This window comes from Rhinoderma darwinii, chromosome 4, assembly GCF_050947455.1.
Source record: "Rhinoderma darwinii isolate aRhiDar2 chromosome 4, aRhiDar2.hap1, whole genome shotgun sequence".
Taxonomy (NCBI): domain Eukaryota; kingdom Metazoa; phylum Chordata; class Amphibia; order Anura; family Rhinodermatidae; genus Rhinoderma; species Rhinoderma darwinii.
In genome coordinates this window covers 398,479,663-398,495,520 of record NC_134690.1, presented here as the reverse complement: position 1 = coordinate 398,495,520, position 15,858 = coordinate 398,479,663, and the positions used below count along the sequence as shown (strand labels likewise).

The 15,858-nt window shown below is 45.8% G+C and overlaps 1 protein-coding gene across 9 annotated transcripts in view; it reads left to right on the top strand.

Moving 5' to 3' along the window:
* The first annotated feature begins 4,850 nt into the window (after positions 1 to 4,850).
* CDC42BPA (CDC42 binding protein kinase alpha) overlaps positions 4,851 to 15,858 on the top strand; it is a 177,600-nt gene continuing 166,592 nt past the window's right edge. For 5 of the 9 annotated variants that reach the window (XM_075863426.1, XM_075863428.1, XM_075863427.1 and 2 more), the window contains exon 1: positions 4,852 to 5,231. In XM_075863426.1, the coding sequence (XP_075719541.1) occupies positions 5,051 to 5,231 (181 nt within the window). In that variant the 5' untranslated portion in view covers positions 4,852 to 5,050. Of the gene's footprint in view, positions 5,232 to 15,858 lie in introns of all 9 variants that reach the window. The other 4 variants (XR_012883290.1, XM_075863434.1, XM_075863431.1 and 1 more) reach the window with 2 other exon arrangements.

Genomic DNA, 15,858 nt, shown 5'->3' with positions numbered 1-15,858 from the left:
GCATGCTGGTATAACCTGGGTATCTTCTGTATATAATTATATATGTACAGCTGGTATAAGTTATACATCTTCTTGTATATAGTGATATGGAGCATGCCGGTATAACCTGGGTATCTTCTGTATATAATTATATATGTACAGCTGGTATATGTTTATATCCTTTTGTATATAGTGATATGGAGCATGCTGAGTTGACTTGGCAGTTTTTGGCAGGGCAGGGTGAATAGTAATTTTGGGATTTGTATATGCCACCATGTCTGTATAAAGATGGATAATCCGGGGGCTGCAGGTGGAGTGGTTCAGGTGTTAAGCACCTGCAGGAAAGAAGCTTTTAGTTCATATGACAACAGACACCACAGAACTTCAGGGCACAGAATTCTTCTAACACAAAGACCTGCCCCACCAGATTTATGTCACCCAGACAGGTGAGTTGTAGCACAGGTGATCCACAGTCTGTCCTAACACCTGATCTATCATTGATCTTGCCCTCCAGGAGAACAACCTGCCATAAAAGCCACGGGTGTAGACACATCTACTCATGGAAACCTCTATGGTCACTCACTTATATTTGCTGCGAACATTGATGGGTCTCACATTTCCGCGACTTCCTTTATTTTAGGTATTGCAGTTCAAATAACAATTTTCTGACTGCACAGGTGGTGGCGCTGTTGCATTGGTATCTATTCAACAGCAAAGTGGTGAAAAGTGGTACTGCAGCTGGCAGAGGCTCCCATGTTGCAGTAACAATGGCTATTTATTATAAACTGGGGATTTGTTACAATGTTTCTATGACTATGGTATATATCTTTAAATCTTTAGGTCCAAAATTCTGTGCAAATAATATATCTTTGTAGCATCTCTCTGTTTTTCTGATACAGAGCTTCAAATCCCCTGCGTAGGCATATATTAAATGATAAAATTCTGCCTGTCACCACTAGGGGGAGCTCACCTATGTAATGTATATACATTTATTTCAATAATAAATTAGTATGCAGTGTGCTCCCTCTAGTGGTGGCTGCAGACAGTCAGAATTGTTTCATCTATCGATGTCTATGCAGAGGATTTGGCGCTCTGTATCAGGAAAAATTGAGCTTTGACCCACAACCACTTTTGTTAGGATTCCAGCATCTATACATACATTTGCGTGATGTCATGAATAATTAACTAAAACCATCAAGAATCTTCAATATAGAGAAATTAAGGGATTTTCTGAACCAAATAAAAACGGAGCAAACCCTCAGCTGTGAGAAGTATTAGGGTACGTTCACACGGCTTATTTTAAAAATCGGAAAGCAGAACGCCTCCAAACATCTGCCCATTGATTTAAAAAAATAGGGCGCTTTGTTCCGACGGGGCGTTTTTTTACGCGGCCATTTTGAAAAAACGGCACGTAAAAAAAACCCCATAAAAAGTACATGTCACTTCTTGGGCCGTTTTTCATTGACTCTATAGAAAAGCAGCTCCAAAAATGGCCGTGAAAACAGCTCCGTATTTTCAGACATTTTTTAGTAAGCGTGTGCACATACCCTTAGAGCGTGCTTTCTATTCACTGACTGCAAACAGAGATCGAAAGTATGTTTCAGTGTGCAATAATTAAGTTTCATTTACATAGAAATGGAGATCCCCTTTAAGGCCATTTTGTCTCCAGGGCGCCTATAATGCCGCCCTCCTGCTCTGTATATAATCTGGTGCGCGTTACATAATATTACAGAGGAGTACACAGCGCCAGGCGGCTCCTTCCTCCGCTCACTGTACTGGAAGTGTCACTGCTGGGCTCAGCTCCATGCTGGAAAGAGCTGAAGGCCTGCCAGCGAGAGAGCGACAGCTCGTGATACACACAGCTAGGACGCTCCATGGAACTATAAGGCTCCGCATGCCCTGTCATCCCATGGTGTATAGCGATATAACGTAATATGCGTGGTGATCCCAGCAGATATTTGTCTGGATGTGTTTCCAGGACAAAATGTAAATGTTACTTATATTTCTTGTGTTTATGAGAATTCAATAAATTTTTACCACCGTAATTCTCACCTTTACCACTAGGAGCGCTGTGTACTATCGTCAGACTGCTCTCCATGTTATCCGTCACCGGTCGCTCTATCTCCATGTTATCCGTCACCGGTCGCTCTCTCTCTCCATGTTATCGGTCACCGGTCGCGCTCTCTCCATGTTATCTGTCACCGGTCGCTCTCTCTCCATGTTATCTGTCATCGGTCGCTCTCTCTCCATGCTATCTGTCACCGGTCGCTCTCTCTCCATGCTATCTGTCACCGGTCGCTCTCTCTCCATGCTATCTGTCACCGGTCGCTCTCTCTCCATGTTATCTGTCACCGGTCGCGCTCTCTCCATGTTATCTGTCACCGGTCGCGCTCTCTCCATGTTATCTGTCATCGGTCGCTCTCTCTCCATGTTATCTGTCACCGGTCGCTCTCTCTCCATGCTATCTGTCACCGGTCGCTCTCTCTCTCCATGTTATCTGTCACCGGTCGCTCTCTCTCTCCATGTTATCTGTCACAGGTCGCGCTCTCTCCATGTTATCTGTCACCGGTCGCGCTCTCTCCATGTTATCTGTCACCGGTCGCTCTCTCTCCATGTTCTCTGTCACCGGTCGCTCTCTCTCCATGTTCTCTGTCACCGGTCGCTCTCTCTCCATGTTCTCTGTCACCGGTCGCTCTCTCTATGTTATCCGTCACCGGTCGCTCTCTCCATGTTATCTGTCACCGGTCGCGCTCTCTCCATGTTATCTGTCACCGGTCGCTCTCTCTCCATGTTCTCTGTCACCGGTCGCTCTCTCTCCATGTTATCGTTCACCGGTCGCTCTCTCTCTCCATGTTATCTGTCACCGGTCGCTCTCTCTCTCCATGTTATCTGTCACCGGTCGCTCTCTCTCTCCATGTTATCTGTCACCGGTCGCTCTCTCTCTCCATGTTATCTGTCACCGGTCGCTCTCTCTCTCCATGTTATCTGTCACCGGTCGCTCTCTCTCTCCATGTTATCTGTCACCGGTCGCGCTCTCTCCATGTTATCTGTCACCGGTCGCGCTCTCTCCATGTTATCTGTCACCGGTCGCTCTCTCTCCATGTTATCTGTCACCGGTCGCTCTCTCTCCATGTTCTCTGTCACCGGTCGCTCTCTCTCCATGTTATCGTTCACCGGTCGCTCTCTCTCTCCATGTTATCTGTCACCGGTCGCTCTCTCTCTCCATGTTATCTGTCACCGGTCGCTCTCTCTCTCCATGTTATCTGTCACCGGTCGCTCTCTCTCTCCATGTTATCTGTCACCGGTCGCTCTCTCTCTCCATGTTATCTGTCACCGGTCGCTCTCTCTCTCCATGTTATCTGTCACCGGTCGCGCTCTCTCCATGTTATCTGTCACCGGTCGCGCTCTCTCCATGTTATCTGTCACCGGTCGCGCTCTCTCCATGTTATCTGTCACCGGTCGCTCTCTCTCCATGTTATCTGTCACCGGTCGCTCTCTCTCTCCATGTTATCTGTCACCGGTCGCGCTCTCTCCATGTTATCTGTCACCGGTCGCGCTCTCTCCATGTTATCTGTCACCGGTCGCGCTCTCTCCATGTTATCTGTCACCGGTCGCTCTCTCTCCATGTTATCCGTCACCGGTCGCTCTCTCCATGTTATCTGTCACCGGTCGCGCTCTCTCCATGTTATCTGTCACCGGTCGCTCTCTCTCCATGTTATCTGTCACCGGTCGCTCTCTCTCCATGTTATCTGTCACCGGTCGCTCTCTCTCCATGTTCTCTGTCACCGGTCGCTCTCTCTATGTTATCTATCACTGGTAGCTCTATATGTCTCTCTGAGTTCTAGACAGTCTCTATCTATATTAGATAGTTTGCCTCTCTGCATTAAACAGCCTATGAATCTCTCTATTAGACAGACTCTGTATCTATTAGAAAGCCTGTGTCTCTGTATATTAGACAGCCTTTTATCTGACAGCCACTGTCCCTCTATTAGACATTCTCTGTCTCTATTAGACAGCCTGTGTATCTCTCTATTAGACATCGTGTGTGTCTCTATTAGACTGCCCTTGTATCTTTCTTTGCATATTAGACAGCCAATGTGTCTCTATTAGACAGTGTTTATGTGCCTCTCTTTGTATATTAGACAGCCAGTTTCTCTGTATATATTAGACAGCCTAGGTATGTATCTCTATTAGACAGCCTCTGTATCTCTCCCTAATAGACAGCTTCTGTATCTCACTGTATATTAGACAGCCTATGTATCTCTATTAGACAGCCTATGTGTCTCTCTGTATATTAGACAGCCTCTGTATCTCTATTAGACAGCCTATGTCTCTCTGTATATTAGACAGCCTCTGTATATTAGACAGACTCTGTATCCCTCTGCATATTAGTCTCTGTATCTCTATTAGGCAGCCTATGTATCTCTTTATTAGACAGCCTCTGTATCTCTGTATATTAGACACTCTGTATCCCTCTGCATATTAGTCTCTGTATCTCTATTAGGCAGCCTATGTATCTCTTTATTAGACAGCCTCTGTATCGGTCTGTATATTAGACAGCATCTGAGTCTCTATTAGACCACCTGTGCCTCCCTCTGTATATTAGACAGCCTCTGTATCCCTCTCTGTATATTAGACAGCCTTTCTATTTCTCTCTATTAGACAATCTCTGTATATTAGACAGCCTCTGTATCTATCTATGTGTCTCTATATATTAGACAGCCTCTGTGTGGCTCTCTCTCTATTAGACAGCCTCTGTGTCTCTCTCTCTCTCTCTCTCTCTCTCTTAGACAGTCTCCTTCTGTCAGTGTCCTGGGTGTGGGGTCTCCTTGTCCTCCATCTTCCCTGGCTCCAGTGTCTCCTCCTCCTCCCCGGGTCTCTCCTCCTCCTCCTTCTCCTCCTCCTCTCGGAGCCCGCAGGATCCAGTGTGTGTGTCCCCGGGTCTCTCATCCTCTCGTCTTCCCCTTAGGACATGGCGGGCGGGGCCGGGCGGCGGCGGGTGAGCCGGCGGGCGGGTGACGGGTGTGCTGCGCGGTGAGGTGGCCCGGCGGGTGTGCGGAGCAGGGTGAAGATGTCGGGGGAGGTGCGGCTGCGGCGGCTGGAGCAGCTGATGCTGGACGGGCCGGGTGTCCGGGGAGCCGGGGGATGGATGAGTGTGGAGAGCCTGCTGGACTCGCTGCTCTGCCTGTACGACGAGTGCTGCGGCTCCCCGCTCCGCCGCGACAAGAACATCAGCGACTACATCGACTGGGGTGAGTCACCCGGATCCGGGTCACCTGTCTGCGCTATGTTGTGATGGTCCTAGGGGGCGCTGCAACCGGGAGTGGGGTGACGGGTTGATGTCATCAGTGGGGAGCATGGTGGCCCTGTTACCAGGTACAATGAGATGTGGGGTCACTCGGCCTGGAGCTGTCTCTTCAGGGGTGACATGAAGGTTTCCTATAGGGTGTCAGTGCTGGGTTGTCATTGAGCTTTTTGGGTCATTACTGTTGCCCTGGGGTGTTTTTACTGCATTGTCATCAGACTGTCATTGACTGCACCGGGTTGTCATCTGTGTGCCCTGGGGTGTCATTGAGCTTCTTGGCTTTCATTGATCTTACCTGTCACTGGGGTGTATGTGGGGTGTCATTCTATGTCACTGGGGTGTATGTGGGTGTCACCAACAAGTTTTGGGGGTCAGTGACGTGTTACTGATTGATGCTGATGAGACGTGTAGGGGGGGGGGGGCCTGCTTTGGTGTCGTAGTTTACCAGGGTCACCCCAGGCTGCAGGAATGTACCCCAGTAATGACAACCCCCATCAGTGGCCCCCGGTGCAGATGTGAGAAGCTGGGATGTCTCTCTGGTTGTTCTGTATGGGGAGGTGGGCTGGCGCTGGTGTTTGTGTAAGGGGCACATGTCCTGGCAGCGGTGCCCGCATGATGGGATTATTATTATGTGGTGTCCAGTTGATTATGACTCCTGGTGACCACATGACCCGTGTGTCTCCAGGATATTCTCTCTGGTATTCGGCTCTTCTGGCTTTGTCTTTCTTTGACTGTCTCTTCCTTCTTTTTCCTTTCCCGTCCGTTTTTATCTTTTTCGTCATTTAGACGTCCGCAAGATTGTTATGATGTTGTTCGGGTCATTGGACACGCAGCCGCATTATGACCGTCTGCATGAGGACTTTATTTCTTGTTCTTTTCTTACACTTCCTTTCTATCTTCTCTTCCTTTCCTTTTACTTCCATCCTCACTTCCTCTACCGTCCCTTTCCTTCTTCCGTCCTTCCTTCTCCTTTCTTTCTCTTCCGTCCGACCGTCCTGCCTTCCTTTTCTGTCCACCTTTGTCCTTTCTCTTCCGTCCTTCCTTTTTCCTTTCTCTTCCGTCCTTCCTTTTTCCTTTCTCTTCCGTCCTTCCTTTTTCCTTTCTCTTCCGTCCTTCCTTTTTCCTTTCTCTTCCGTCCTTCCTTTTTCCTTTCTCTTCCGTCCTTCCTTTTTCCTTTCTCTTCCGTCCTTCCTCTGCCTTCATCTTTTCACTTCTGTCCCTCTTTTCTTCATCTTCCCTTCTTATCTTTCCTTCCTTTTCCTTCCTTTTCCTTCCTCTTCCTTCCTCTTCCCTCCAGAAGCTGCTTTATTATTTATAGTGTGTCTGCTTGCTGTCAGATATACCAAAAAGAGAAAACCTTCTTTCCTCTTCTCTCCTCGTTTCCTCTTAAACCTTTCTCCTTCCTTTCTTCTTCTTCCCTCCTGCTCCTTTCTTTCTCATCTGTCCTCCTCCATTCTTCTTCCGTCCTTCCTTTCTCTTCCGTCCTTCCGTCCTTCCTTTCTCTTCCGTCCTTCCTTTCTCTTCCGTCCTTCCTTTCTCTTCCGTCCTTCCTTTCTCTTCCGTCCTTCCTTTCTCTTCCGTCCTTCCTTTCTCTTCCGTCCTTCCTTTCTCTTCCGTCCTTCCTTTCTCTTCCGTCCTTCCTTTCTCTTCCGTCCTTCCTTTCTCTTCCGTCCTTCCTTTCTCTTCCGTCCTTCCTTTCTCTTCCGTCCTTCCTTTCTCTTCCGTCCTTCCTTTCTCTTCCGTCCTTCCTTTCTCTTCCGTCCTTCCTTTCTCTTCCGTCCTTCCTTTCTCTTCCGTCCTTCCTTTCTCTTCCGTCCTTCCTTTCTCTTCCGTCCTTCCTTTCTCTTCCGTCCTTCCTTTCTCTTCCGTCCTTCCTTTCTCTTCCGTCCTTCCTTTCTCTTCCGTCCTTCCTTTCTCTTCCGTCCTTCCTTTCTCTTCCGTCCTTCCTTTCTCTTCCGTCCTTCCTTTCTCTTCCGTCCTTCCTTTCTCTTCCGTCCTTCCTTTCTCTTCCGTCCTTCCTTTCTCTTCCGTCCTTCCTTTCTCTTCCGTCCTTCCTTTCTCTTTTCTTCATCTTTTCACTTCTGTCCTTCCTCTTTCCTTCCTTTTCCTTCCTCTTCCCTCCTGAAGCTGCTTTATTATATATAGTGTGTCTGCTTGCTGTCAGATATACCAAAAAGAGAAAACCTTCTTTCCTCTTCTCTCCTCGTTTCCTCTTTAACCTTTCTGCTTCCTTTCTTCTTCTTCTTCCCTCCTGCTCCTTCCTTTCTTTCTCATCTGTCCTCCTCCATTCTTTCTTCCGTCCGTCCTTTTTCATCCTTTTCATTTCTTCTTATTTTATCCTTGTTCTTCTGCCCTTCCTCTTCCTTCCTTTCCCCCTTCCTCTGCTGTCCTTCTCCTTTCTTCCTCTTCCCTTCTTCTCCTTCCTTTCTTTTCCATCCTTCTCCTTCCTTTCTCTTATGTCCTTCTTCTTTTTCAGGCTTCTCATTACATCTTATTCCGTGTTTTTTCTTCTGCTCTTCCTTAACCCTCTTCCCTTTTTTTCTTCTTCCCTTCTTTCTTCCTCTTCCCTCCTTCTCCTTTCTTCCTCTTCTATCCTTCCTCTGCCGCCTTCATTCTTCTGTCCTTTCTGCCTACCTTCTTTCTTCCTCTTCATTTCGTCCTTCCTTCCTTCCTTTTCCCTCCATCCTTCCTCTGCCTTCCTCCTCCTTTCTTCCTCTTCCCTCTTCCCTTCTCCTTCCTACCTTTCTCTTATGTCCTTCCCTTTCACGCTTCTCATTACATCTTATTCCGTCTTTCTTCTCTTCCTTCTTCTTCTCTTCCTTTTCCTTCTTCCTTTCTTCTTTTTTTCTTCTTCCTTTCTTCTTCCTTTCTTCTTCCTTTCTTCTTCCTTTCTTCTTCCTTTCTTCTTCCTTTCATCCTCTGTCCCGTCCCTTGAGCTGGTTCTTTTCTGAGTATATTATAAGCTGAGTCTTCTGGTCATTGGTGCGTTCAGTGAAAGCCTCTCCTTCTTTTGTCCTTCTTCCTTCCTTCATCTTCCTTCCCTCCTTCCTTCCGTCCTCTTCCTTCCTCTTCCTTCCTCTGTCCCGTCCCTTGAGCTGGTTCTTTTCTGAGTATATTATAAGCTGAGTCTTCTGGTCATCGGTGCGTTCAGTGGAAGCTTCTCCTTGGTGATTTGGTGGCGGGTCGTCTTGGTTGTTTCTCTTGTAACGGAGGAGGGAAATATGCTGTGGAGGGTCATGTGACGGGATCGAAGACCCAAATAGAAACGTACATTTTTTTTAATTGAAAACATTGTAAGACTTGAGCTATCAGACGGACTCGTCTGGTGAATTCTTGCGGTGAATTTTGGAGACTGAATCACGGTACTTGCAGTGTTCAAAATATTTAAAGGGAAGCTCCACTTTACAGAAGACAGTATTGTTGGGGGTCCTTGAGTCATCTGATTATATTTCTTTTGGGAAAGCTGGGTGACTACCAGTATGGCCGCCGTTACAGCTTCCACCATGGTTGTCATCCAGCTTTCCCTGACTCTGGACCGTCTGCCTAGTTATGCCGTGATCTACCCTCCAATCCCCCTGGGCAGTTCTGCCATTTAAGAGTATAGTAAACCTGAGTGACAACCCTTGTGGGAGCTATGACGGCGGCCATATTGGCTGTCAACCACCTGTCCCTAAAAACGATTAAGAGAAGAAACCTCTGAATAGAATTTTTAAAATCTTCATAAAAGGGGACGACGGTGGGACTTACACTTACTGGGGAGTTGTTTGTTTGTAGGTGGAGATGCCTTTAAATAATTAACCCTTCAGTGTCATTACCTGGCAGTGTGTTGTATTTATATTCATGCTCGTATAATACAGGGGTCACTTACAGTTGCTGTTGGCGGGGGCTGGGAATGTTGCTGTTTTGCGCATCTCTGTGCATTATTGACGTCATCGCGGTTATCCGGTCGTCAGATGTGCGCAGCTTGACCGTCATTAATGATGTAAAGATCTACGGACACCGGGGAAACCCGGGCACTGTGCAGTATTATAGAAGACACTGCTGATGTAGGAGATAGAGAGATAGAGAGATAGAGAGATAGAGAGATAGATAGATAGATAGATAGATAGATATGAGATAGATAGATATGAGATAGATAGATAGATAGATATGAGATAGATAGATAGATAGATAGATATGAGATAGATAGATAGATAGATATGAGATAGATAGATAGATAGATAGATAGATAGATAGATAGATAGATAGATAGATAGATAGATATGAGATAGATAGATAGATATGAGATATATAGATAGATAGATATGAGATATATAGATAGATAGATATGAGATATATAGATAGATAGAGATATAGATAGATAGATATGAGATAGATAGATATAGATAGAGATATAGATAGATAGATAGAGAGATAGAGAGATAGATAAGAGAGATAGATAAGAGAGATAGATAAGAGAGATAGATAAGAGAGATAGATAGAGAGATAGATAGAGAGATAGATAGGAGATAGATAGAGGTTGGTACAGATTTGCAATAGTTATAAAATTCATGAAAATTTGTTCCGTCAGTTCTTGTTATAACATTTCTCAGCAATCTGATGAGTGCCCCGCGTCGGGCTGAAGTTCTATGGCAGAAACACGTCTGCGCATTTATATCATTTAAAGAAAAACATTCGATAGAAAATGTAACTTCTGCTGTAGCCCCTCCATTAATTACCCTATATTCCCATCTTCAGCACTTTCTCCTTTGGAGATTTCCTGGTGACGTGTCTGCCGGGTCATACAGGAGTGCCGTGCTTCAGCGTGGTCACCCGTTTCCTCCAGCGCGGTCACCCGTTTCCTCCAGCGCGGCCACCCGTTTCCTCCAGCGCGGCCTCCCGTTTCCTCCAGCGCGGCCTCCCGTTTCCTCCAGCGCGGCCTCCCGTTTCCTCCAGCGCGGCCTCCCGTTTCCTCCAGCGCCGTCTCCCGTTTCCTGTGTCTGTTTAAGACCGGGTCATATTTAGATTCTGCTGCAGTAATATCCCTTGCGTCCCCCAGCAAAAAAAAAAAATGCTTTGTTTTATATTTAACTTTGTGACCTTTTTCACTTTTTTTGCTATCTGGAAACCATCAACGAGCTGCTGTTGACAGATCCTTTATTCTTACTATGTGTCCCTATATAGTACTAAGTGTATAACGGTATCTTGCTGTGGATCTGATTTGTTCATTAACCCCTTATTACCTCCTGCGGTCTGAACCCCTGAATACACAATGCTGGCATTAGATACTTTATGCTTATTATGTTATTTGGATGATTGTGTTAATAAATATCAATCATTCAAGCATTAATGAGCTGAGCGATCCCAGTTATTCACACCAGCTATTCTTAGAATAGAAACAAAGCTTTAATAAGATCCATCAACAGCAGCAGCAGCTAACCTGCTTGTTGACGGTTTCCTTTCAGATTCTTTGATCTTCTGTATTGTGGCTGTAGTGGTCGCTGTTGCATATGTGTCCTCCCTGCAGGATCGATTGGCCGTGTCTGTTCTATATAAATGGCATATGACTACAGGAGGCGCTGAATCGCGGCCACGCAGAACAGACCTGACTAATCGATCCTGCACCTGTATACAAACATTGCCCCACGGCCAGGCTGGGTATCTTTACAGAAGTTCAATCGGTAAATTGGGGCTGACCTGCTCGTTCTATAACCCGGAATGATGGAAAATATGAAGAATCCCTTTAAGTTCTGGTCCAAGGTCTCAGCAGGGAGGCTGCACGTGGTGTCCGTCAGCGCGGCTCTGTGACCTGTCAAGCTGGCGGAATGGTTATTGGCGGCTGAGGGTGTCCGGTGCAGGTCACGGGTCGTCTTGACAGAAGTAAAAATGTTTTCATAATTGCAAATGGTTCTAAGTAACGGAGAAAAATAGAAATCCGCCGTTCCGTCCGGAGAGTCGTGTATTCACCGCCGGAGTCTGCGCTGACCAGATCTACAGAACGGCAAGAAGGGGCTGTAAGTGGCATTACCAGTGCCCGCAGATGTTCCACTTATGTCGTGTCTCTGAAGGACACAGCGGACTGGTAAGCCCTGGATTCCCTGGCACACTGCGCCAGGACGGACTTAACAGCTGGTTACAGGGGGCATCAGATATCCCCCCCCACACATTGCCTTCTGCCACTTAGAAAACTTCTAGAATCGGCATTGATGGGACTGGATGAATTCTGTACGTTTTTTTAATTTCAGGCTCTGTGGCCCTAACGTTTCCTCTAATCCAGATCATTTGATAATCTGGTGCCTATCAGGTCCTATAGATGCCGGATTAAAGGAATTTTACCCTATATGAGATTGGATGGATACATGGCTCGCCACTTTCAGGGGTTATCCACACAACGTTTTCCGTCCGGAATTGCGTACAGAAAATACACAGTAGCAGTAAAGTGGGGGACATTTAACAAATCTCATTCACACGCGGCGTAAATTTTCTGAGCAGAAATTGACCTGCGGTGCGTATTTTTCATGTCAATTCCTGCTGCGGAAAGTGACTGAATTGCTGCGTTTTTCAGAGGAGACGTCGCCATCCCGCAACATTGTGAAAAACGCAGAGAAATCCGCACCGTTTTATGCAGTCAAAATCGCAGGAAATGGTACGGTTTTTCTGCAGCAATTCCGTTACGTGTGGACAAGACCTTCGGGTCAGTTCACACGTGGCGAAAATACTAAATTTTCCGTAATAAAATTCGTTGTGGAAAATCCGCAGCAGATACAGGAGCAGCAAAGCGGATGAGATAAAACAGATCTCCACACGTTGCGTAAATACTGAGCGGAAAAAAACGCTCAAATTGACCTGCGGTGTAGTTTCTTTATTCCGCTGCATGACAATTGTATTTGCGTAAACGCTGCTTATTTGTTCCGTTTAGCAGTTGCGTTTTTTTTTCGGCGGGTTTGCAGCGATTCCACCACAAAAACCGCAACTCCAAAAAAAAGATCTTATACTTACCCAGGAGTGTTTCCTCCTCCAGGCCGGCCTCCTGGGGTGACGTTTCATCCCATGTGACCGCCGCAGCCAATCACAGATGTGATTGACAGTTTTCCGCAGCGGACATTCTTGGTCAGTTTAGTGCGTTTTTTTGCCCAGAATCCCCTTCGGCGCACAGAGTGGATACACTTTGTGCTTTAACGCAGCGTATCCGCCCCATGTGAACATAACCTTACCGTGTAGGTGCAGAATGATCAAATAGTCCGGATTATTAGACGGTCACAGCAAAATGCACAACGCTTTGTAGGTGTAAGTATAGGAAGGAAATATATCAGTATTAATGAGACATCCCATACATGTGTGATTGGAGTCCTATAGATATAGGTAGGGGCAGCAGCTTTCCCCTCCTGCTCCCATGGTTAGTCAGTAAGGGTCTGTTCACACTCTTAGCAAAAAACTTCTGAAAATACGGAGCTGCTTTCAAGGGAAAACAGCTCCTGATTTTCAGCCATTTTTTAATTAACTAGCGTCTTTCGCTGCGTCTTTCACGGCCGTTTTTGGAGCTGTTTTTCTATAGTAAATGAAAAACGGCTCAAGAAGTGACTTGCACTTTTTGACAGGCGTTTTTTTCCGCGGCCGTTTTTGAAAAAAACACAACCCGTCGGAACAGAACGCCGTTTTTCCCATTGAAATCAATGGGTGGATTTTTTGAGCCGTTCCGGTTCAGATTGTTCGGCCCGAAAAACGGCCGAAAATAAGCCTCGTGAACATACCCTTAGGGTGAATTCACACATTGCAGATTTTCTGTGCGTATTCTGCACCAAAAATCCGCCACAATTTACAGTACAATGCAGCGGAGGGAGTTTTCAGAACTTTATATAGTGGAAAAAATCTGCGTTAAATTCAGGGCGTGCTGCGGATTTTTAATTCTGTCGTGGATTTTCAATGCGGTGCATTCACATAGGGTGAGAAATGGGCCAAATCCACAGCAAAATCCACGTGTAAATCATGCGGATTTTGCAGTGGATTTACGGACTTTGTTCTGATTTGACGGAATTGCTGCGCCGGTTCGGTAACAAAATCCGCGGCAATGTAGAGGAAAATACTTGTTTGTATGTCCTTAAAAAAACTCCATTATAACGTAGTGGAAAATTCTGCGCAGAAATCAGAGCATTTTCAAGTTCGCGTCCTGCGCATTATTTTGCGGAAGAACGGCGGATTTTACCTTCTTTTATCATGTGTGGATTTTGCGGCTGAAAAACCTTTTATATGATCGGATGACTCCCGAGAAAAACGGCCAATGGGAGCAGACGCAGGAACAACACTGCAGCCCCTTATTTTATCCCAGGGACCCCACAATGTCATGGTATTAGCCGGGCCGGGGCGGGTACACAGCAGTGCTGACGCCGTCGTCCCCCCAAGATGGCGGCCATGTTGGTTGTCACCCAGCTGTCATAGGAGCAGATGCAAATAAGAAATCGAGCGGTCAGGGCATGCTGGGAGTTGTAGTTGGGAAGTTTCAGGTCGGAGACCACAGAGTGGAGGGTAATGTTGAGAAAAAAGAAAATGTATAAAATAATACAAAAATAATGTATAATCCTTTAATCTGGCGTCCATGGGACCTGATGGGGGCGGAGTTATCACATATTCTGGATTATTGGACAGTCTCGGAGTCTCAGCATTGGTTGTCTCTGCTGCGTCTTCTCCTCTAGTGAGATGCCAGATTATGAGAATTTCTGGATTGTCCTTTGCCGGATTAAAGGAATTTTAAGTTTTAAAGAGAATCTGTCCCCTCTCCTGACAGGTCTGTTTTAGTAAATAATTGTATTTCCCATGAAATGACAAGTCTGGAACATCTTTTCTAAGAACTCTATGTTGTGCCATTCCTCTGTTGTTCCTCCTAGAAATTGATAAATGAACAACTGGGTGTTACCATTCTCCTTGTCAAAGGGGCGTGTCCATACACTGTCAGACTGACAATGTCCAATCAGTGCTGTCTGGAGACACACCCCCAACTGGTAACAGCCAGTTGTTAATTTAGTCATACATTTCTAGGAGGAATAATAGAGGAACGGCACAACGTAGATTTCTAAGGAAATATGCTACAGAATTATTATTTCATGGGGAATACAATTATTTACTAAATCAGACGTGTCAGGAGAAGTGACGGGTAAGAATTTTTAGGTTTTCCGTGTTCGGCGAAAGACTGAAACGTTGTAGATCTGTGGGGGTCCCGGGGTTAGACCCCGCTGATCACTCATTGGTAGACTTTTCTTAAGGATAGGTTTACACTTTAAAAAGTGTGTAAAATACGATGTGTTTCAAGCACTTACCCCATGCTTTACACTGCAGCTCTGCTTGTTCAGATTGGCTGCTGTGTATAAGCACAAGCTCTGCAGGATGTCAGTACACGGAGCGCTGACATTATAACAAGGACAGATGATTATAAACTATAATCGATGAGCATTAGTACCTACGGTTGTGTGTGCAGCTTCTGTACCATGATGAGTAGACTTCATATGGAGAGGAGTCTACTAGTTTCAATTCCTCACCATTTTCAATATAGCTGCTTGTTGTAAGTGAATGAAAACATTCTTGTTTACATCCTGAGACTAAATTTCTATACACACCCATTACTTCTCATAGCTGAGGGGTTGTTACAGTTGTATCCAGTCGAATCAATCCTCAGATCTAAACACAACAGCAGCACAAATCTTTCTTCTGTTACAATGTATCAGTCCATCACGGGATTGTCTAGACTGGATACAATTGAGACAAACCCTCGGCTCTGAGACGTATTAGGTCAAGACGGGTTTTCACCCTCTAGGTGGGAAGCGGAATGTTCCCATTCACTAACAGCAAGCACAGATCTTGAAAAATGTGGGGAATTGAAACACAAAGTATATTAGAAAGTTGCAGACCTGCTTTTCCAGGTGGAGAAGTGATCACGTGACACCGCTACGCTTCATTGGCCACACACGTAGACAATAAAATCAGGTGAATATTTATATTAATCCTTATGATGGTGAGATCTCTGCTTGCTGTCACTGAATGAGAACAATCTTGTTAATGACTGAAAACCCTCAGGGGGGGGTCTACTGGGACCCTCCACTACTAGCCAGTCAGAGAGCAAGCATGGGTGATCCATTCCATTCAATACGAATACTGCAGGGAAGTAAAGCTTTCCCATAAAGGTTTTTGTTTTGTCTTCAGTATTTTCAAGATCTCTGCTTGCTGGCAGTGAATGGGAACATTCTTGTTTACATCCAGAGGCTGAAAAAGAGTAGTTGACATGGGAGGCAGAGTTGTTTTTTTTCCGTGGTCGGCATTTGGCCGCTTGTGGGAAAAAAAGCGGCATGTCCTTTCTTGCTGCTGTTTCCGCCTTTGACCTTTTATTGAATCATTGGGAGGAGAAAAAAAACCTGCGCACTTGTTTCTGAGCGTTTATTTTAAAGCGTAACGCACTGTGAAAAAACGCTGAAAAATACGTGCAGGGAGCTCAAAATCTGCCTCACAATTCCTGGGATTTTTCTGCCTGCTCAAAACTCTGTGTGAACAGGGCCCAGTACTTCTCCCAGCTAAGAGTTTGCTGCGATTTATATCCGGTCTAGACAATC